At 25.0% G+C, this 25,035-nt stretch overlaps 1 protein-coding gene across 5 annotated transcripts in view; it reads left to right on the top strand.

Annotated features, from left to right (window-relative positions):
* Window positions 1-25,035, top strand: part of LOC107163344 (ATP-binding cassette sub-family C member 1-like) — a 29,347-nt gene that overhangs the window by 2,318 nt on the left and 1,994 nt on the right. Inside the window, exons 3-24 of one of the 5 annotated variants that reach the window (XM_089221725.1) lie at window positions 7,603-7,728; window positions 7,947-8,084; window positions 8,197-8,319; window positions 8,387-8,577; window positions 8,902-9,123; window positions 9,184-9,361; window positions 9,420-9,740; window positions 9,799-9,936; window positions 10,075-10,221; window positions 10,298-10,382; window positions 10,447-10,643; window positions 10,711-10,887; window positions 10,969-11,136; window positions 11,219-11,402; window positions 11,479-11,575; window positions 12,760-12,853; window positions 12,956-13,175; window positions 20,374-20,594; window positions 24,264-24,353; window positions 24,412-24,611; window positions 24,675-24,801; window positions 24,872-24,970. In XM_089221725.1, coding sequence (XP_089077851.1) covers window positions 7,603-7,728; window positions 7,947-8,084; window positions 8,197-8,319; window positions 8,387-8,577; window positions 8,902-9,123; window positions 9,184-9,361; window positions 9,420-9,740; window positions 9,799-9,936; window positions 10,075-10,221; window positions 10,298-10,382; window positions 10,447-10,643; window positions 10,711-10,887; window positions 10,969-11,136; window positions 11,219-11,402; window positions 11,479-11,575; window positions 12,760-12,853; window positions 12,956-13,175; window positions 20,374-20,594; window positions 24,264-24,353; window positions 24,412-24,611; window positions 24,675-24,801; window positions 24,872-24,970 — 3,543 coding nt within the window. Of the gene's footprint in view, window positions 1-7,602; window positions 7,729-7,946; window positions 8,085-8,196; window positions 8,320-8,386; window positions 8,578-8,901; window positions 9,124-9,183; window positions 9,362-9,419; window positions 9,741-9,798; window positions 9,937-10,074; window positions 10,222-10,297; window positions 10,383-10,446; window positions 10,644-10,710; window positions 10,888-10,968; window positions 11,137-11,218; window positions 11,403-11,478; window positions 11,576-12,759; window positions 12,854-12,955; window positions 13,176-15,860; window positions 16,082-20,373; window positions 20,595-22,931; window positions 23,150-24,263; window positions 24,354-24,411; window positions 24,612-24,674; window positions 24,802-24,871; window positions 24,971-25,035 lie in introns of all 5 variants that reach the window. The other 4 variants (XM_089221729.1, XM_089221728.1, XM_089221724.1 and 1 more) reach the window with 4 other exon arrangements.

Raw genomic sequence — 25,035 nt, 5'->3', positions numbered from 1 at the left:
AAAAGTTGTAATACAACATCTCATTTTCATATAATATATTTATTCATTTGATGAATTATCATCACATGATCAATTTAAATGAACATGATAGGTAGAGGATAAACAAAAATATGTATCTAATTCATATTACTATTTTCTATTACAACTAAACCATGATTTATGATATCTTAATTTTAATTCACAACATAATATTTACATTGGTGGCCTAATTGGTTATAATCATTAAGTTATTGTTGATACTTGACAGCAAGATAGTTCATACTAAATCTGTCATTTAGCATTTTTAACCGATACCTACTATTTTTAATTATTAAAATTATAATAATATTATTATGTTCATTCATTAAAAATAATTATATAATTAAAATGAACAATTCATTTTTGTGTTTTGATCACGGCTGTCTATACTCTATACCATGTGTAACTGGTGTGGATTATATTGTCAATAACAGTATTAAAATTATTATATTATTGGTTCTGTTGTTCTGTACTTTCTTAAATTGGTCTAATAGTCAATTGGATGATATAGTATGGTATTGTGAGAGTAAATAGTTCAATTATATGTAACAATTATTTAACAACTATTTGATATGATATTAATTTATTAACATATATTTATATATATATCACTTAATTATTTATGTATTAGGTATCTACTTAAGTAGGTAGCTACTTAAAATAATAAAATTATTAGGTATAGGTATAAATATTTGTTGATACAATTACATGATTACTATTTACTAGGATTCTAGCAAATATTATGCCCTCTTAAATTATAACTATAATAAATTATTTATTCCAAATATTTTATTTTGTATCTGGTTATTTAATCTGTGTCTCAAGACACAGGGTACACTTAATCACTTTTTACCCTGTAAACAACTTTTGATTCTGTTTTTGGGACATTGAACTAGATGATTAGTCTAGTCTGGAAGAATTTATGATTGATTAGATCATAAATTCCAATGACTTATTTTTTTTTAATTCTTGTATTTTGCGCACGTGCAACTAAACTTTATTTAATTTAATGCCAACCCCTAATTTAAATATCATTTTACGATTGATTGATTTTTTCATAATATTTTAATTTATCAACTTGTGTTGTAAACTCAAAATTGATTTAATTAGAGTTTTAGGAATAATTAAAAAAAAAATCTTATTAAATTTGAATGTTTTTGAATTATTTTATTTCATTCTAAATACTGTTATGTAATCAGAATAATAATTTCAAGTAATAAATTATTAAAATTTTTTTTTTAACAATATAAACAGTATTTAGAAGTAAATAATACAAACAATAATAAAAAAACAATTTTTAAGATTTTTAAAATTATACCTATAACTCTAATTTATCCAATTTTGAGTTTAAAACACAAGTTTATTTATTAAAATGTCTTGAATAAATATTGATCAATCCGAAAATGATATCTAAAATAGGCGTCGCCATTAAAAAAAAAAGTTTTTTTGTGAATGCTCAAAATACATGAGTTAAAAAAATTTAAGTCGCAGGAATTTATGATCGATTAGTCTAGTTTAATGTCCCACAAACCGAATTGAACTATTTTTATAGGGCAATGAGTGATAAAGTGAACCTGTTTCTTGGAACACACCATATATTCAAATGTGTGGTCATGTGTTTAATTTTGATTTGAATATAATTGACGTTTAAATCTGTTATCTCTAATGTCAACTAAATGTATGGTTTCAAAAAAATCTAATTTTAAATTTAAAATAATTATGTATAAAAACAGATAATTACCTACTTGATGTACATTTGTATTTATCCTATTATATTGTAGTTATTATTGTGGATATTAAAAAAAAAAAGAAAATTTATTTTATAAAATAAGCATATAATACTCTTAATTCAAGCAAATATAAGTATAATGAATAGTTATCAGTAGGTGATAACTAAGAAAAATGTAATATAATATTCTTTTATAAACCCAAGTTATTATAAATAGGTATATACAATTTAAATTGTAAATAGAATTATTTTAAGATAAGTTATACTGTAAACAGTAAAGTTTATCTCATTTAATAAATTATCTTAGGAACTATTTAATATTCATATCTAGTTATCTATGCATCTATAATAGATTTTAATGAATAATAATTTTAATAGATGATCTATTGCATCTAAAAAATAAGCAGTAAATTATATTTTCGATTTGTATATTTTACCAAAATTGATGAATTTTTATTAAATACATATTTATATACCGATTAAAAAAATATTTACACCTAATTACCTATCTATTGCAATTTATGTCTCATGATTTTTATAAATATTTTATTATACCAATTTAATGACTACTTGTGTATAGTACAGTTAGGTAAATAGGTCAATGATTTTTAGTGTCCTTGGTTATTTTCTTTAACTGTACTTAATACACTAATATTTGTAAGACAGCCTAAGTCTATTATTTTTATTTGTTACTTCATATAAATAACCTAGTCTCTAAGTTTACACTAAGGTTTACTTACAAAAAATATTTTTTTAACTATTTTTACCAACATAAATTTATTTTACCGTCTTAATCTGTACATAAATATATTACTGTAATTGTAGAATATCCAAGCATTCTATTTATTGACTTGAAGTTTTGGGCTAGGATATTCAAACATTTTATACATGTATTCTATGCAATTTGTACGATTAATTGAAATTAGAACATAGAATGACTGATAAGTCATGAAAAATTACCTTAAAAAATTATTTATATATTATATACAATATACCTGTATTCATGTAAGTAAATTATGTAAAGTCTGTTTTTAAAGTATAAATTTAATGGATAGAATGTCCTTTAACTAAAAATATTGGTAGGAAAAAAGTGTATAACAGATTAGTACAGATAGTATAATGTATTAATGAAGCCAAGCATATTATATAATTGTAATAATTATTTTGTGATTTATTTTTAAGTTAAGATTTTTTAAAAGTATATCCCTAAATCTTTAATGGAGTTTAACATTTTAGAGTGAAAAATCATTGATATTATATTGAAAAGCGAAATAATTAATTTTACTGGTGAAGGATATTGCTTGACATTTATTTAAATTAAGAGGAAATAGATTATTTTCACTCCAAAGATAAAGCTTACTTGAATTAGATTGTAAAATATGTTGATCATCAACCGATCTGATTTTACAAAATATTTTCACATCATCAGCAAATAAAAGTATATTGATAGAAGGTTTGAGAGTTAGTGGCAGATCATTTATAAATATCAAAAATAATTATAGTCCCAAGTGAGACCCTTAGGGGGACTTTTACGGCTTGAGTTCTTCTATTAATAAGAAAAGAGAATAACCATTTAAGGAAATTTCCTCCTATTCCGAACAATTCTAATTTATGGTGAAATAGTAAATGATTTCCTTTATCAAATGCTTTTTCAAAATCAGTGTAAATAGAATCGACTTGGTAACCTTCATTTAATGTGGTTATTAAGTAAGTATGATAAGTTATTAAATTAGTAAAAATTAAATACTTAGCTAAGAATTCATTTTGTGTGGGGCTAATATAATTGGTTAGCAAATTTGATAATTTTTTTGACATAATAGCTTCTATCATCTTAAGAAGAATCGATAATTTTGCAATTGGTCGATAATTTCTTACATTATTTCTATAGACTGATTTATAAATAGTAGTCATAAAATTTTTTTTCCAAATATTTGGTAATATATCGGTGGATAGTGATAAATTAGGAGTGATAAAATTTTTTTCTCCAAATATTTGGTAATATATCGGTGGATAAAGATAAATTAAATATGTGATTTAGAGATTTAGCAAGGATAAATCAACAATTTTTTAACAAAATTGTAGGTTAGGTTATATATATATATATATATTAGGTTTATAGAATTTAAATTAAGATCATGATTCATGACTAATAATATCGGATATTTGATTCAAATTGTAAGGTCCATTATTTTTAGAATAAATAGAAAAGAAATATTAAGAGAATAAATTTGTTATATTGTTTAATTATTTAAATTTATTTAATTTATTTAATTATAAATTTATTAGCAGAGAAATCATCTAGGAAGACTGAGATAGGAATATTGGATTTGTTTTTTCTCAAAGATTCAATATATTTCCAAAATGATTTGATATTAATATTATCTTCAATTTTTAAAATATAGTTTGAGTGAATTTCTTGATATAATTGCTTATATTTTTTTTGTAAATTAAAAAAATGTAAATAATCTGAGTGTAGATTTAAGATTTTATACTTATTATGCGCAAGTTTAAATTTTTTAAATTATAATTAGATCATTGCAAAGAGTAGTTAAATTTTGTTTTTAGGACAAATAAATCACAAGTATGATTTAAGATATCATAGAAATTAAGGATAGCATTTTCAAGATCTAAATTTATTAGATTAGACAGAATATCAATATTTTCTAAAAATGCAACAATTTCCATAAAGTTACAGGAGTTATAATTAAATAATTCTGGACTATTGGACTCATCTAAAATTTTAGATACTTCAAGTGAATAGATAAATTCTAAGGATGTAAGTGAATAATTACTAAATATGGAATCAATATTAATACCTACTTGAGAAAATTAAAACCAAAATACTATCATGACTATTTTTGACATTATTTACTGGGCTTAAATTTAGGTAGTTTATATATGAGTTCACAAAACTGTGAGATGAGATGCTAGTAAATAAAGAATAGTCTGAGGAAGAAAATGCATTTAAGTTATAAGTATAATATAATATATAAGTATCATCTACAATTAATATATTGTCAATAGAGAAATTAATAACGAGACTTTCAACAAGATTTATAAAGATCAAGATGAGAATTTTGAGGAATATAAACACATGCAAGAAGGAGATTAATATTGTTATAATTTAACGTAACAAATACCTGATCAATATTCTGTATGGTGATAGTGTCTAATAGTTTGAAATCTAAATTATTTTTAATAGCCAGTAAAATTCCACCATCTCTATTATGTAAATTAGAACATTGATCTACTCTTAATACATTAAAATGAATAAGACTTAATTTTGTATTTGTATCATTAATAGAACTAATTAACCAAGCCTCGGTTTATAACAATAAATCACAATTTAAATTAGAGACAGAGTTTTGGAAAAAATGTTGTTTAGTTCTAAGACCTCTAACGTTTGATAGAATACATGAAAATTTAATAATTTTGAGAATTTTGTGAGTGAGTATTTGGTGCACTGGTAATTTTGGGAACTCCTCTTTGAAATTTGATTGTTAATTTAGTTTTGCCATTGTTTGTGTGTGAGGCTAGCTGCTCACATAGTTTTTTCATAGATTCTCTTTAATTTGGAGTTCGGCCAGTGGAAATATTTATTGTGGAAGGTGGATTTAATTGTGATATATTTTTTTTTATCTCTTATGATGTCAAAAACATCAGTTGCATATTATGATAAAATTGCTTTAATCAGATACATTTTACCAAGCTGATAATGTCCTAGGCAAATCACTTTTAACAGAGTTGAAATATCACAACTAATATCTGATAATACTATCGAAATAATATGATGCGAGTTCGAGGTTATTTTATCATCAGACCAGTTTGATTCACTTTCTACCAATTATAAAATATAAGATTATTTGCACGTCTATTACGTTTGTTTATTTCATTAATGATAAATTCGTTGGAAAAATTTGTATTATTACCTAATAGAATTACTTTTAATATTGTCGACTTTTACAATTAATTTTTTAATTAGAATTTTTAGTTCTGATAATTATTTTAATCCTTGGTGACAACTAACACAGAAAAATTTGAGTAATTTATTTTTTAATGAAAGGCACTTGAGATCAGTTGCAGATAACTCTGAACATTTATGATGAACCAGTGAAGAATAACTGTCATATTTTAATGGACTGTCGAGTTCTGCAAACTGATCATTACATGAAAAGCAAATGTTATTATTTGACCTAATGAATAAATAATAATCAAAATGAAAAGGAAAATGTAGAATGAACTAGTTATTTATATACATTTTAGTAAGATTACGGATAGAAACACAGTAATGCATGGAAGCACAACTGCACAGTTTGATAGTCTGCTGATAACTTTAAGTTGTAGTAGTTGTACAACAATTTAAAAACTATTGAAAGTACAAATACTTTTTAGTTATTTATTTTATTTCATAAGTTAGTATGGATCATGTTTACTAATAGGTGGTTTATTTTTTGATTTACAATCAATTATCCCAATGTAGGGTTATAACTTATAAGTTATAAATATTATAAATGATGCACTCCATAATAAATCTATTCATCTTCATTTTTATGATCTTAACATTTATAAATTTCCAAGATGTCAATTTTTGGTTTTTTATCTTTGTTCTGGATACCCACATGCTCAAAGGTTTATCTATTAAGAGGAGTTTGCACCCGCATGTGTTGTATCCGTCTTACACAAATAATGATATACCAAATTTTTATTCTTTAGTTTCAATAGAGTGCTGTCGGTATTAATATTAGAGTGAATTGACTTATTATAAAACTTTTAGTTAAGAACATTATCTGTGTTCTCTGTTTTTCGATACTTTAATTTTTAAGTGAGTTATGAGTGTGTAAAACATTATGTCGTTTGTGTGTGAAACTGAAACAACACACGTGGGTGCGATATCCTATTAACTATTGTGTTTCCTGCCTCAGTTGTGATATCATATAACCACATTGAAAAAAAAAAGAATATATAAATTGTATACAATCAAATGAATTTCATAGAGATCACTCGACAACCTTCCCTGAGAATCCCATCTTCACGCTTTTATGCATAGTGAAGAATTTTTTAACAAGATTTATAAAAAACTGCTGTTTAACTAAGGAAAACATAATTAATTGGAATTTATTCACATAATAATAAACAATAGATAATAAAATATAAAATCATTTTATTTTTGAATAATGTTAATCAAATATTAATGTGTGCTCTAGTGTACTATAATAGTCGCCACTTACTAGATTTAGAGATGTTGATCGATTCACCTATTGAACTCAAATAAGTTCCTAAGATTCTAGTTTTCTTTTTTTTGTATCATATATATATATATATGATATAATATTATATTAAAAACAATGAGATATAGAAATGTTAGTTTAATTAAATAAATATTGGTTTGAAGTAGTTAAAGTAAATATATTGAAAAACATTACCTACTTTTAATTAATAAAGTCATCACAGGGGAGGGGGGTCAATGGATGCACTTCTGTTATTTTAGTAAATATTAAATAATTTCTAAAAAAAAAAAAATAACTAAATGTCCCTACTTGGGTATCATATAATATTTTTAAGTTTGTCCCACCTCCCATTTTATATTTCTGTGGCCACTATTGAATTAATTATAAATAAACAAATTGATCACATTGGTGGTTGTAAATCTTAATTATTACATTAATCACACCTTTTTTTATCAGATTATATTTACAATAAGTTATTACTGATCAACTTGTTATATTATATTAACTGATTATATTACTGAAGTCTGAAACTCTGTTAGTCTCTAGTTGTACAATTTATTTAGGAATTTATATACCTATGTACATCATTTTTTAGAAATTTATAATTTATTTTATGTTATTTTATAGGGTGGTGCAGCTATATTATGTCTTCTTTCAATAATCGATATAGTGTATGCAATAATTCAATATTCATCAGGGATGCCTATATATTCTGTAGATTTTTACACACCACTTGTAAAATTAATCACTTTTGTAAGTATTCATTTTCAAAATATTTGTATATATTTAAAACATTTGATCAAACATATTTTGTTGGTTTATTATAAATAGCTTTTTTATTATTAAATTATTATTAAAATATAACTTAGTCTCTTATACATAAATTAAATTAATTTGTACTCTACTTACGATTTAATTTTTTATTTGTACATGTTGAAATATTAGTGATTTAACTGACATTTAATTTGCAGGGTTTTGTAATGGTTTTAATCAGTGCTAATCGTGCAAGAGGATTGAGGTCATCTGGGTTAATATTTTTGTTTTGGTTATCCTTGGCATTTTGCGGAATGATTCAATATCGAACAGAGATCCGACTAGCATTTTCTGATGTAAGATAATTTATAGTATAATTTACTATAAATTTAAATTAAATTTGTTTACTAATATTAGAAATACAATATTTAATAATATTTATTAAAACATATTTTTATTTACATTTAGGTACCATCACAAAAATACCAATTGATTAGTTACATGGTATATTACCCTCTTGTTTTAATACAGTTTATTTTAAACTTTTTTGCGGATACTGATCCACGACTATCAGATTATCCCCCTGTTGAGGTAAATTTTCCAAAATGATTATATAAACGTGTAAGTTCTTATTTTCATACTATTGAACAATTTTTAGAAACCATGTCCTGAGATGAAAGCATCATATCCTTCGCGGATATTATTCACGTGGTTTGACGTATTAGCATGGACTGGTTATAATCGTCCTCTAGAAACTAAAGATTTGTGGAATATGAACTATGATGATAGTTCACGAGAAGTAGTTCCTATTTTTGATAAACATTGGGAACGTTCATTAATTAAAGCAAAGTGAGTAAACAATGTTTTTAAATGCTCAACAATATATAAAGTAATTTAATATTATTTTAATCATGCTTGATATATTAATCGCAAACTTTTACTTTTCAAAGTTATTAATTATTAAATTTGTAATTATTTTGATACACTATTATACATGGTCTATGTATTTGATAGATAAAAATAATAATCCTAAATTTTACTTTCTATAAAAATGTTATTAATAAAAACATTGTATTTAAAGTATATTAAGTGATAATAATAATTTTAGTCATACTATTGTGTTATTATTATTATAATGCTTCTTTAATATATAAAAGAAATTGTACTTTACAGGTTACTAGATAATGCAAAAGCATCTTATATTAAACATAAATCAGATGGAAGTATTGAAGTATCACCTATAGAATATACAAGAATTACTCGTGGTACTAAAAGTCAAAATGAAGCATCCATTCTTCCCGCTTTATGTAAATCATTTGGTCGCACATTTATATTTGGAACATTTCTAAAAGTAATTGAAGATTGCTTAGTTTTTGTCAGTCCTCAAGTTCTTAAGTAAGTTATCACCAAAACGATTTATGTATTAATTTACAAGTACTTATTTATATTTTACAGGTATTTGATAGCATTTGTAGGAAATTCAAATGAACCGCTATGGAGAGGATATTTTTATGTTTTCCTTATGATGTTAACAGCAACATTACAAACATTGATATTGTCTCAGTATTTCCATCGTATGTATCTTGTTGGTATGCGTGTACGAACTGCACTTACTTCTGCTATATATCGAAAGGTAAAAATGTTCATTTAGCTTATAAGATAAATATTTAATTAATTACATTTATTTCAAGGCTTTGAGAATTTCAAATACAGCTAGAAAAACTTTTACTGTTGGTGAAATAGTCAATTTGATGGCAGTTGATGCTCATAGATTTGTTGATCTGACCACTTATCTGAACATGATTTGGTCTGCTCCATTTCAAATTGCTCTTGCAATTTATTTTTTGTGGCAATCACTTGGGCCCAGTGTGCTTGCTGGTCTATTTGTCATGATAGTTTTAATACCAATAAATGGTGTTGTGGCTGCTAAAGCAAGAAATCTTCAGATCAAACAAATGAAAAATAAAGATCAAAGAGTTAAACTTATGAATGAAATTTTGTCAGGAATAAAAGTAATTTAATTTTTACACAATTATATACATAATTTATTTTTACATATTTATTTGTCAGGTCTTAAAGCTGTATGCATGGGAACCAAGTTTTGAACAAAAAGTGTTGGATATACGAGGAAAAGAAATTAAAGTACTTCGTACTGCAGCTTATTTAAATGCAGCTACCTCATTTATTTGGGCTTGTGCACCATTTCTGGTATGAAAATGTTTTATACGCCCTTTAAATTTAAATTTAAAAAAGAAAAAGAAAAGCGTTTTGTACTAGATTTTATATTATGATATTTTGTTATTTAATTGTACTTTATAAAATTAAATTGTATTTTTTTATATTTAGGTATCATTAGTAACTTTTGCAGTTTATGTATTATCTGACGATAGCCATGTATTGGATGCACAAACAGCTTTTGTTTCTTTATCTTTATTCAACATTTTACGTTTTCCGTTATCTATGTTACCTATGTTCGTGTCAAATGTAGTTCAAGTAAGTTTTCTATTTAGTATGTGATAAGTGTCTAAATAACGGTTGATTTCTTTAATGCCTTTTTAAAATATTATAGTCAAGTGTATCTGTAAAGAGAATAAATAAGTTTATGAACTCAGAAGAATTGGATCCAGATTCAGTTACTCATGAGTCTGATGAAAGTATGTAACATTTTGTATTTATTTTATGTAAAGATTTTTATTTTGTCATAATTTTGGTTTTTAGAAGACCCTCTTGTAATTGAAAATGGTACATTCACTTGGGGTGAACTAACAGATGCACCAACATTATCAAACATAAATTTACGAGTTTCATCTGGACAATTAGTTGCTGTTGTGGGTACAGTTGGTTCTGGAAAGAGTTCTTTAGTGTCAGCTTTTCTCGGTGAAATGGATAAGGTTTCTGGCAGAGTTAACACTAAAGTAAGTATAAAATAATTAATTATTTAAACTAATGTTATTAGTATATTAATAACATATTAATTTTAAGGGATCTATAGCATATGTACCACAGCAAGCTTGGATACAGAATACTTCTCTTAAGGATAATATATTATTTGGTCAGACATTAAGTGATAGAGTTTATAATAAAGTCATTGATGCGTGTGCATTGAGAGCTGACTTTCAAATGCTTCCAGCTGGCGATGATACAGAAATTGGTGAAAAGGTATTATAATTACTTATTCTTAGGTACATTAAAAAAATTATATTTTATAAAGGTGCCTATATTAAGTTATGAATTTTATAGGGAATAAATTTAAGTGGGGGCCAAAAACAAAGAGTAAGTTTGGCAAGAGCAGTTTATAAAGAGAGTGATATATATTTTTTGGATGATCCATTAAGTGCTGTTGATTCACATGTTGGTAAACATATTTTTGAACATGTTATTGGACCTACAGGATTGTTACGAAAAAAAGTAACATTATATTATGCCATATAATAAACTAGCTTTATCTCGAATTTTGTATCATATTTAAAAATTGTTTTTAATTTTAAAGACACGAATCCTGGTAACTCATAGTGTTACTTATCTCAGAGAAGTCGATTTAATTGTGGTAATGAAAAATGGTCAAGTATCAGAGTCCGGCACTTATAAAGAATTGCTAGATAAAAAAGGAGATTTTGCTGATTTCTTAATATTGCACATGCAAGAACAAAATGATGATAAAGTTGATGAAATAGGTAATATTAAATAATATGTAGCTATAATTGTAACAATTTATTGTAAAGTCTTTATTAAGAATGATTGGTGTTTTAGCAGAAATTGATAAGTTATTAGAAGACGCACCTGCAGATTTAAAAGAAAAATATGTTCGCCAGAGAAGTGAATCTAATTCAAATTCTTCAATGCAAAGGTAATATGGTATGATCTTTTAAAGACCATAGTTGTTGTTTTGATATGCATTTTTATACGAGATCAACCAAATATTAAATATTCTATTACTTTCACACAGTTCCACATTTATAATATATTAAAATATTCTTTGATTGGTATGGATAATTAGTCAGTGAACAAATATGATTACCTAAATCACTAATGATGAGTAACACTCTTTTACCTGTTTATCAGTGATAAAAGCACACAGACCCAGTTTGCAAGTGCATTCCTCCATCTAGCGAGTAGTATAATTATATATAGTGTATGTACTCTGGCCAATGTTTAGAGGTGGTAGATTGTGGCTGCATCAGCTCGTCTTATTCACATTATGTTATGCGTAGGTGTTTTTTGCATGCATCAACTCAGGCGATGGTGGCTATCACCTCTGTTGAATGTTGAGTATGTAGCAATGGCGGTGTCAAGCACTTTATTAAAATATTTGTAGTAACTTATAACACACTGTAACGCCTATCCATTCTTCTATTTTGGTTTGTGTTCATGAATACGATACATAAAGGCAGTATGACAGTATAATGATGAGTACCAATGGCTACAACTGCGGGTACAATTAACGGGTCACAGCGCCATTGATCATATTTTGTGCTCCCATCTATAGTACCAATAGTTAACAAATATGTTTTAACTTCTGAAATTATAAGTGATTCTACAATTTTTTCTGTGAAGTCACTTTTGTGGATATAATACACCATACAACTCCCTCCTTTAAATAGGTATTTATATTAGATTAGTGGAAAAGTGTATAAATAAGATGGCAAATATAATTTTCAAATGTTATAAAATCACTGAAAATTTAATAAACCGACACTGTACCCCTTCAGAAACAAAAATATACATGTTGAAGAAGACAACATTTGTTGTACAGTAACAATTTTATTTTTGTAATACGATATGCATATACAAAAACATGTTTTGTGTATAAAATATGTTATTTTTGTGTTCTTTAACTTTTAATATTAACAATATCAAATAAATAACACAGAAAATATTGTCTTCTATATTGTGTATACATTTGGTTTCTCAACTGTGACTGTAAATTAAGTTTTTCTTTTTTGCATAAAATAGTTTTCAAAAATTATTTAAGTGTAATTCACCTAGTATTGACTGATTTAATCGGATTTATCATTTAATATTTAATTTTAGGCAAAGATCTATTGATTCTGAAAAAACCATACCTTTACCTATCATTGATCAGCAAGCTAAATTGATTGAAGTAGAAAAAACTGAAACAGGCAGTGTAAGTGTTTACATTAATATTTTTATAAACATTTTAAATTTTAAATTTTTGTTTAGTTCTAAATATTTATTTAAATTTAATTATTTTTATTATAATTTTAAGGTTAAATGGGAAGTTTATGTACATTATTTGAAGTCAATTGGACCTTTTTTGTGTATATCTACAGTTGTTCTAAGTATTATTTTCCAAGGATTTTCTATTTCATCTAATATTTGGCTTTCTGTATGGTCTAATGATGATACTTCTCATGTCCACGGAACAGAAAATATAAGCAAAAGGAATTTATATTTAACTGTTTATGGTCTTCTTGGATTAGGTCAAGGTAAGATTAAAAAATTTTCAAGTATAAATATATTTATTTTATTGAAAAATGTATGTTTTACATTGTAAGTCCAATTTAATTGAAATGAGAACAATGTAATATTTTCAAATTAATGGATTTCCCTTCAAATTTACTTTGAATATTATTGGAGTTATTGTAATTATAATAAATTTATTTTGATAACAATAATATTGATAATAATTTATAAGTGATAACAAATATCTAAGTATAGTGGCTGAATATAATGACCCCAGTGAATAATTCTAGTTTCTAAAAAAGTTGATTACAAATATCGTAGCTTTAACTATATTATAAAGTTAGTTTAATTTATGTAGAAATAATTTTAATGTTAAATTTGCTAGATTTATGAACTTATATATTGTGACTTACGTTCTTTGTAAATATTTTTCAATTGTTGTTCTTTACAATTATTATGGGAGGGAAGGCATGGCCTTTATTTTCATTTGCCAAGTCACTTGGAGTTTTCCATTGGTAATCAGTAAAAACAGCACAAATCAAAGGAAAATCAGTAAATATATGAGTCCTTTAGGAATAACATAATTATTTTTAGTAAAAGTATACACAAGATAGGGTGATTATGGCTATTGCAGAGTCCACAAGTCATTTGGGACTGGCTTATTATTGCATTAAGTACTATGATAAATATTTTAAAAAAAGGTATTTGTTAACTTGGGTATTTTCAATATTTTTTGTTAACTTTTCATTGATGACAATATGTTTGATGACACTTATTTCCATGTGAAATGATGTTGATATATAATATTATGTTTGTATAAATGTATTTAAGATCATTTGATATTTGTTTAATTAAAATCGAGTTAATTGACAAGCAGAATTTAAAAAATAGTGAAAAATTTCCTTTTTCGTGTTAGTAACATTAGTAACATTTCTTAAATCTCTATATAAAATCATCTATACTAGATTTATAATTTTAAACATTCAACTTACATTTTAAAATAGATAATACATTTAAAATCAAATTTGGAAGAAAATAACTATATTATAAAGAATATGTTAAGGTATTCTAATTACTTATACTTAATTTTAATAATAATAATAACTTATTAATGCATTAAGGATATGGGAACATGAATAAATTGAAATAAATTAATTTTGACTATTCTTTCATCATATAAAAATATTATTCTTTGTTGGCTGTGGGTGTATCTAATATTTGTGACACTTGTCATCAGTTGCTATGGTGGTATCTATGATAGGTTAGGTTATACATACTATATATACTATGATACTAGTTTGGATTTCTCGCCTTATCTTATTCACTTCACTAATTAAAAAAAATAAATGAATATTCACTTATTTAAATTTACTTTAAAAATGTAAAAATGTTTTATTCATGTTTATATATATTTAATATAAGGTTTGCTTATGTTGATATCACAGGAATTTAAAAAAAAATAAATACTTATGTTATAAAGCAGAACCATGCTCATTAGTCCTCCTAACCATTTTAAGGCAGAGGACTTGTAGTTATAAAAAATCACCAAATATGCATTTGAATACCCAAATGCATTAACACACAAAGTAAAAAATATACCTAAAATATGAATCTCAAAAATAAAAACAAGAAGATTACTATTTATTTATTTATTTTATTTAACTAAATTTATTATTTTGAATTAGTGTGATTTTTTCCATATGTTTAAGCTTCTAAGTTTTTAATTTTATTATAATTTATAAAATAATAAGGTTTCTAGGAAAAGTGTGTGCTAGGACCAGTTAAAAACCATAATATGATAAAAATTAATTATAAATTAGGTTGTATTGTTTACCTAAGGTTAAGTGAGATATAATCAATAAAATTATTAGTCAAGTTAAAAATATGTCTCAAAAAGTAAAAATCAAAAAAAAAAATGTCCTAAAAACGAAAAAACTCAAAATATGCATTAATATGCAAAATAAAATTTCAAAACTATCTTAATGAGAGCTTGAAATGTATTAGTTTCGTACTAGGCTATTTTTTTGACTGGGCAAAATAAGTATGGTAATGCTACAAGTCCTCTGTCTTAGTTGTTATAACAAATTATTGGTATTGAGTTGAAGTTGTCTTAAACATCAATAGGTGAAAATTGACCGGCGGCGTCGCGAAAGCAGTTCCCGCCGCGTCATTGGTTCAAACTGAAAAAAAAAGGATGAAAATTTACCTAAATTTGCATATTTTATCATATTTATGGGATTTTACAATAATTGAATAATTTACTGATTTCTTGATCAACTAAACTGATTATGGTTAAGGAATGTTTTATTATAATTATGTCTAATACTCAATAGTTAAAAACTTAAAAATAATAACTTTTTAATTTATGGTGCAGTAAACCGTTTCATACTATATAAATAATAAATTCTGTTTTTAATTTTTTTTCTTAATTTTTTTTTTGGGTTAAGTTTAGTTTGAAGATTAAATAAATGTTCCATCATCATTTAAATCTACAATTTATTGCATATGAATAATTAATGTTTTTATAAATAAATAAATATGTACATTTGTAAGTTTTTACTGTTAAATATTGATGTATGTGTATGTATGATTTAATCTTTAATGGTATTAATAAGGTAATATAAAGGACTTATCAACTCAAAGCAATTACATTATAAACTAATCTGTGAATATTTTAGTTTATTTTAAAAATTTTTGATTTGCTGTAGTTGTATCGACAGTGACAGCGGCAATAGCTTTATCGTTAGGCACAGTAGTAGCTGCTGAAAAATTATACGAGTTGATCAATGCACGGATTTTCAAGAATCCATTAAGCCTGTTTGATACAACACCTATCGGTCGTATTTTGAACAGAGTATCTAAGGACATTGATACTATTGATAACGTATTGCCATTCATATTAAGATCAACCATCCAAACTGTATTTTCGGTAAATTCGAATTAAAATATAAGTTTTATGTACATAGTATATACTTTAGCTTGGTGTGTCCAATATTTTTCTACATCTTGCACATTATACATTTCATTTCATTTTAATACATTTTATTTTTGTTTTATTTTTTATAACCAGTACTAGGATTTTATTCTTAGTTTATTATATCTTTAATAATATCTATATTATCTAGATTCCCTAAAATTCCTCCATATTTCTTCTAAACATTTTAAATTTTATTAATTATGGATGAATAATTTTTATTTAATTAGAAAGCTTGCATTTAAGCTAAAAATACAGTTTTAAATGTAACAAAATATACCTAGTAAAATACATTTTATATTTATGTTTAATGGAAAACATGCTTATTGATAGTTTAAATTGTTTTATTTGTTTAATTGTTAATAATATTATATATTATGAAAACTTAGTTCTGGTTGAAAATTTATTTTTATTATTTTGTATATGTGTGAATGTAGTTTGATAATTTCACTCTAATATTTTATAATTTAAATGAGATAAGCTTTTCATCATAATGTTTTAGTACAAGCTTATTGTAGTTTTTCATAAATATTTTTGCTTTAATTACAAAGTTCTTTTAATCTATCAACTATAACCTAACCATAGGCATAATTTGAGTTATATACATTTTTTGATTTATCTGATTAGTTATTATTGTTAGGAATTACTATTGACATTTTATCTCTTTTAATTAAAAAAAAAATAGGTAGTACAACTTAAATATGAATTATTCATGCTGTTAAATATTTTAAATCAATGTTGGCTGATAAAATGCTTACATTATGTTTTTTGATGGCTGAAATATTCAGTATCTCAGTGAATAATTGATGGGTTAGTTTTATTCAGAATTTGTTTGTTTATCATTATACTTTAGAATACTTTTATGTTATCTGCTATTTGCTTTTTTTTATGAAATTAAATTTCATTTTTTTGTACAGTAAATGTTTTTTTAAATGGCAACCACCCATTTTTATATTCAATTGTTTTTAATTAATTTTTGAATTTAACCAGCTTTTTAAGATTAAATTTAGTATTCTACCTAGGCGTCCCTTGGTATATTACCAATGAATCACTTCATAAAGACATTTGCATTCCAATCTTAAACAGCCTTGCCAAAATCACCTACAAAAAAACACATAAAACATTCAGTACTCAATCTAATCGTATAATCATCCAACTTTCATCCAATCAAATTCCAGGTAATCCACCCAGGCTTCTGAAAAGGAACTGGTGTAGGGACCTACTCTCTCCTTAATTCACTTTCCATGGGGTGCCGTCACTGGGCGACTTCCCCTTCCTGCCAATCAATCACCATCAAATTTACTCATTTTTTAACTGTAAATACAGATTGTAAATATAATGTTTTGTCAAATAAAAAAAAAAAATTTAATATTTTAAATTTTAGATATTATTTGCATATGTAATGTGAAATTATTTCTTACAATCAGTCATTTTTGAGCTAAGTTTCCTGCTTACTTATAATTTTAAATTTTAAAGAATATTATTCCATTTCATACTCTTATCTTTATCATCTAATAAACTTAAAAAAAAAATAGTTGCTGATTAATATTTTTATATTGTTATTTATGAACATAGGTTTTGTAATAAATAACCAGTAATTTATATATGAGAACACTTTTTTATCATGATAAGCAAACACATTTCGGTTAAACTTGAACAACCCTATGCCTCAGATATTGCTATTGCTATTGCTATATATAAATTGCTATTGTTTCAAAAAAATAAAATAAATCACATTAGGTCGATGAATAACATTTTTCTTAATTTTTATATTGTTAAAAATAATTGGTGGGTTAAAGGAAACAGAATCAGCAATTAGCTACTTGAGAATACGCTACACTTGCATGTGTTTTCTCCGTCTTGCACACATACTACTTAGACTAAACGCGTTTACGTAGTCTGGGTAGGACTCGTTTAATTTTGGTTCTAGAGTAAAAATACCTATTTTGAAATTGAATTGTGATAATATTTCCGAGGACAAGATGAGTGTTTTTCTTTTAAACATTTAAATTTTGAAAATTTAAAGGTTATTTAAAAATATTAAATATTTTTCTATTTCTAAACAAAATAATGAATAATGCATTGGGAATCATGGGAAAACACACTGTCTTGCCCTCAAAAATTTTATCACATTTCAATTTTGTAATAGTTATTTTTACTTTACACAAAATAGAGTGAGCCTACTCAGACTGCGTAAATGCATTAGTCTATACTCTGTTCAAAATAAGACCGGACCTCGGCGGCCGAGTTGTGCGCATGGGCGTGGCTTATTTCTGCGGCTCGGCCTGACACGTGATCTATGGTGGGGGAGGTGCCTGACCGTCCGCGAACGAAAACTGGTCGCCGCCGAGGTCCGGTCTTATTTTGAACAGAGTATATGTCGTTTATGTGTAAGACTGAGAATACACATGCGTGTATAGCGTCCACTTAAACTAGAAACTCAATTTGTGCCTATGCATGAGTATAATGATAAAAAAATACTATTTAAATCATCAATTACATAATGTTTATAGCTTTATTTTATTATTTTTAAAATTTTAACGCTTAAAAATTTGGGACGCTATTGGATCTTAATACTTACAGCTTTTACTTTTTAATGTTATGCATTACTGTCATTTATTGTTCGTGTATTACTATATTTAACAAATTGAAGAAATAAGTGTGTTAAGTTAAAATAAATTTTTGTGCTTATTAATATTTAATATTTTCAGATTCAAGGTAAAGCAAAGAATGAATTGGGTTTTTTATTTTAATTATCTGTTGTGGAATATAAAATTTATTTTAAACTCGATAGGATTTTGATAAAATCGAATTTTTTTTTTGTATCTAATTCAATTAGAAATAACTGACACTTTCATCAAATATTTATATGGCTTTTTCTGTGTATGGTATTATTTTAAAAATATTTTACTTATTTTTAAGCTATTTATTAAACATTTAAAGTTTTTGATATTGTTAATTAAAAAAAAAATGTATGCTTGTAAACATGATAAATATTAAAGTTTAATACAACATTTTTCTAATGTGATTGATACTGTACTTGGAGAAAAAGTTAAACGTAAATCCACAATAATTTTTTATTAGCATTTAAAGCATTAAAAGCATTTAAAGAGTTAATTTTTAACGTTTGAAGTTAATTTTAAATATACCTAATTCAAAGTATTAATCTTAGAAATTTGAAATTATGCGCTGTTACTTAAAACTAAAATTATTCATTTCTATACCCAATAAAATTTTGAGTAATTTTAAGCTATTTACAGTAATTGGAATTTTAGTCTTCATAAACATTCTAAAAGTATAAATCTGTGCTGAAACTTGAGGATCTAAAAAATATGTTGTCATAATTTTTGATGTATTTATTAAAATTTGAATACAATTTGATATTACAATAAATAATAACAATTTTTTTTTGTAATTTAAAAATATTTGTGGGTACTTAAAATATTTTTATGTACATTACTATATTTTATTATTCATGATGAAATTTAAAAATATATAGATTCATTTTTAGCTTTTGTCTAATTACACTATACTATAGTATGTATTGTATTGTATGTATCACTAATGTTAGTTTAAACTACTATAATATCAATATAAATATTAAATATATATTAAAATATACTTAGTGATAAAAGCTAAACTTATAGGTCTTCACTCTCAGTAGTTTTTCATGTGTATTAATTTATCAATGAATCAAAATTTAACACATTATTAATTATTATTTATTAACTCATTATTTGTGATAAGGTACACTTATAATTTACTATAAGTAGATACATATTATACAGTAGAGTTACTTAGATTTTTGTCTTTCAAGTTTAAAATTTAATTTTAGGATAGGCCACAGTAAATATTTTAAAAATATCCCATGTAGTGATTACCATCATTCATCAAAACTTAAAATTAATTTTTATAAACATATTTGCATTTATTGTTTTGTTGACAATAAGTGAATTCTTTTACAAAAGATTATATAAATATATGGATTTTTTTTTTGACCTTTTTAAACCTGAGTATTTTGGCTTGAAATCAAATTACAATATTAAATAAAAAATTTAAAATGTTTACTAATAGGTTATATTGCACTTAAAAGCTTAATTAATTGGTTTTTAGGTGTATTTTACAATTATGATTTAGATTTTACACTTGAATATTTAGTAATTTCAATTGCAATGGATTTGACTTGGCTTTTTCATTTTTATTCTTTCTTTTGCTTTTATTAATATATTTTACCAACAATTTTGCAGTTTTAACAGTAGTACTTGGCACCACCACATTATATGTCGGTTGTCTAATAGCTTCTCGAGTTTTGCATGACAGCATGCTTATGAATATAATGCACGCCAAAATGAGCTTCTTTAATGTTACCCCTTGTGGGCGAATATTAAATAGAGTTGCTAAAGATGTTGACATTATTGACATAACATTGCCTCCAATATTGCTGTCATGGAATAGATGTCTAATTATGGTAAGTGCTTAGGACAATATCTATCATTTGCCACTAGTACATGATTTGAGTAATAATAAACTTAGTACAACAGAAATGCATTATTCTTGATTAAAATAAAGTTAAATTAAGTATGTTAGTTTTATTTAAAATATTTATTTTTCTGTTAATATCAATTTTGTAGATTGTGTATACAATTTATGTATCATCTACAATTTGGTAAACTTTATTTCTTATGCATGGTTAAAATTGTTATGAAAATGTATTTTTAAATTCTACTATTATTAAATTAAGAAATGTGTATCACTAATCTTATTTGTTTTTAAAGTGGAATGTTACTTTTAATTAATTAATGTTTAAATTTGCTTTATATGTCTAATAATATTAACTTTTCAGTTATTAACAGATTTTGTATGATAGTCGATTATGAATGCCAAACTATCTTATTCTTCAATATTGATATCTATTAAAAATGGGTATATTTCACTTATGTCTGCATTTTTAATTTAGTATTCAATTGATTTTAATATTTATGTAATATATGATTTGTTTCAGTGTATTCAATTCTTAAATGTACAATTTAATATCTGTCAGACAACCTTGCATTTGAGTAGCGTTTTTTTTTCTAAATATTTTCTAAAACCAAAATTGGCATGGCTACAACTATTTTAAATCTGAAAAACATAAGTAACTTTTACAATTTAAAAAAATTAAAAATGTTCATTAACATTAATTTGCTTGTTAATTTATAGTTTAATTAAGTAAACTACAAAATTCAAAATTCACCAACCATCATTTTGGATTAGGACCTGTTTAATATCATGGATATAAAAAAATTAATGATAATCCAACATCACAAATTTCTACCTTTAGCACATGACACATTAGAAGGGTATATTGATGCCAAAAATTTTTAAATCTACTCTTGGAAGGTTTCAACGTTAGTTATTTTACAGTCTTTAAATATGATATATTATAATACAATTAAAATATAAAATTATTGCATTTTTGATTTAGATAGTCAAAAATTGTGAAAATACTTTAAATTATTGCATGTATATGATACAGTTTTATATTTGTTGAACTATTGCAAGGAATAACATTCTTCGTTTAGACTCATGGTTGTCTTATGTGATATGTTAAAAAGTGGTACATTCAAGACCGCCAATGTAAATTCGACATATTATATTTTTTATGCATATCAGTTATATTTTATTCATATGATAGTATAATAGTAAATACTTTGAAATGGCTTAACATTTATGATTTATGTTGAATAATAATTAATAATTATCATCAAAGAATTTATTATTGAACTAAAACATTTTAATTTTTAATTTATACAGTTAAATCTCAATAACCCAATTTTTTTCTTGACCCTGGAAGTGTCAGTTTGAGGTGTATAATTTGAAAACTACATAAGTCAAATTTATTTGTATTCCCTTTGAGGATTAAGTTACTGAGACTACTGTATTATGTTAAATAATACCAAAATATGTATAGAATAATATTATAGTATAATAATTTAAAAAAATATCCAATCAATTAAAAGAAAATATATTTATTTGTTCATCTTGATATTTAGCGAACAACTAAATATCTAAAATAATGTTATGTATAATTTTTAATATTATATTTAATGAGTTTCGATTATAATTTTAATTTACAGAAATCACAGAAATTGTTTTAAATCAAATTATATACCATAATAATTAACTGTTACTAGCAAAAGTATAGAACATACTGTGTTAATACTTTTTGTGTAAATTATCAATAATAAATGAAATAGTTATGTTATTTATAATACTCCCAAGATATAATAGAAGAAAATGTATTAGTGTATAATAAAATAAAATTTTTTTTTAGTAATGCCTTAGTTCAGAATTGTTTTAAATATTTAAGGAGTTATTAAATCATAGTCACATGAAATTGCAAGGACTCATTATATTAAAGTAATGCAATGCTGATGAATAAAACCAATGATTTGAGGCATCCCATTTCTTTTTAGAGTATGCATACTTTCTAGAAATACATATTTTTAATGATATATATTTATATCTACAAAAAAATACTTACACTAGCATACTTCATATTATAATAAATAAGGCTAAAGCTTAGTATGGCTGTTACGATTTCTCTTAATTCTATCATATATACTGCTCAATGCATACAGCATGTATTTGACCATTGTAACAAGATACAAATAAATAAATAATTTGTGTATTGGTATTTACTAAATATTTATGAGGTGGGAGACCTTGAATAGTTTTTAGTTCTTGATATGGTGTATTATCAAAATGGTTTCAAGGGTATTACCGCGTCCCAATAGAAATTATAGATTTTTCTCGATATTTACAGGATTATTTGAATTTTTGGCTGACCTATGTTTGTGTTTGGGTGCATGGATGGCATCTGTCTTATTGCATAATTACATGGCAGCAAATGTTTTTCGAAATCCAATGAAATTTTTTGATGCTACTCCAACTGGTCGAATTTTGTCCCGTTTCTCAGGAGACGTAGAAGTTGTTGATAAACTTTCTCAACAGCTATCTGATACAGTTTATTGTTTCATGGATGTACGTGTCATTTTATTTTATTGTATAATTTTTGCGACTAGAATATTGGTTTATTAATTGCTTTGTAAAAAATGTGTATCTGTTAAAGCATCGATGATTTAATACTAATTTACCTTGTTATATACATTGCTCATGGATAATGCATTTCTTTGTGAACTACGAGTGTTAATAGTACTTATTTGTTTACTATTTTGTGGTTTATGGGTTTGCTGTCCAAATTACATTATAAGTACTTCAATATTTTTTTTTTAAACAAAATGTATTTATATATATTGGTCAGTAGTCTATTTGTTAATAATAAAGTTTATCTTCCTTAGTATTTCAATGGTTTTATGATTGTAATAACTAATACTTTAATAAAAAAAAAGTTAATTTTTATTGTATAAAAAAAAAATTAATTCATGTATAGCAAACCTATAAAACATGAAATTATAATACTAAGAGGACGCTACACACATATTTGTTGTCTCCATCTTATTAGTGTGTAACAGAAAATTTATGCTTAGCAGATCACGTTTAACTCTGTTAGTTTAAGAACTAGTGTAAATTATTGACCTATTATGAAACGATGGTAAGAACATTATCTGTGTTTATATATAGGTTTTTTATGTTAACTTAGTTTTTATGTGAATTATTAGCACTTTTAATTTACGCTTTTTTATATATGCATGACTTGTTTTAAAATTAAACAATCTTAAAAAACCCACTTACAAACACAAATAATGTTCCTAACATCAAGTTTCATAATAGGTCGATTCACTCTAATTTTTAAATTAACGGAGCTTAATGTGATCTGCCGAGTATAAATTTGCTATGTTATGCACTTGTATGATTGAGATAAAAAATACCAGTGTTAGGTCCTCTTAAGAACTAAGTGGTGGTGTAAGATCTTATAAAATATATAAAAATATTTCTGAGAAAATTTGTTTTTAAATTATAAACATCTAATGTCTTTATTCATTCCTTGCTTTGCTTTTTCACATCATGCTAAAATTTAAAATGCTTGTGTATGTATTTAGAAATCTAACAAAAAAAAAAAAAGGTAAAAAAATGTATTATTTTAAAACTAAACAAATATATTAATTATATTTTAATTATATTTTCTTCTATATAGGTTGTTGGTACTTTGGTTGTCATCAGTTACAGTACACCCGTATTCATAGCTGTGATAATTCCTATTGGTATTATTTATTACTTCATACAGGTAATTTTACATTTAATTTATGAATATAATTTTTATTCAAATTTCATTTTTATTACAGAGATTTTACGTTGCAACATCACGTCAGCTAAAAAGACTTGAATCTGTATCTCGTTCTCCAATTTATTCACATTTTAGTGAAACAGTTACAGGAGCGTCATCCATTCGTGCTTATGGTGCGGAATCCAAATTTATTCTTCAATCTGAACAAAAAGTAGATTTTAATCAAACTTGTTACTATCCGAGTACAGTGGCTAATAGGTATTACTGATTTTGATTGATTTGCGGTGTAATGTATATTAATTGATTTTTATTTTATTCTAGATGGTTAGCTGTAAGGTTAGAAACAATTGGTAATTTTATTATTTTCTTCTCGTCGGTATTCTCAGTATTGGGAAGAGACACATTGAGTCCAGGTATTGTTGGTTTGTCCGTCAGTTATGCTCTACAGGTATGCAATACATTTATTTTGAAAAGAGAATAAGTTTTCTTTACTATAATTATAATTTTGTCTTATTAAGATCACACAAACACTCAATTGGTTGGTTAGAATGACTTCTGAAGTTGAAACTAATATTGTAGCCGTTGAACGTATTAAAGAATATGGAGAAACACCTCAAGTAATATTATGTCAAATATAATTTATTAACCTGATCATATACAAATAATTATTTATATTTTTTAG

This window comes from Diuraphis noxia, unplaced genomic scaffold (assembly GCF_037042655.1).
Source record: "Diuraphis noxia isolate RWA-SAM2 unplaced genomic scaffold, SU_Dnox_SAM2 contig0002, whole genome shotgun sequence".
In the NCBI taxonomy this organism is placed as follows: domain Eukaryota; kingdom Metazoa; phylum Arthropoda; class Insecta; order Hemiptera; family Aphididae; genus Diuraphis; species Diuraphis noxia.
The sequence above is the reverse complement of the archived record's forward strand: the minus strand, read 5'-3'. Positions and strand labels throughout refer to the sequence as shown.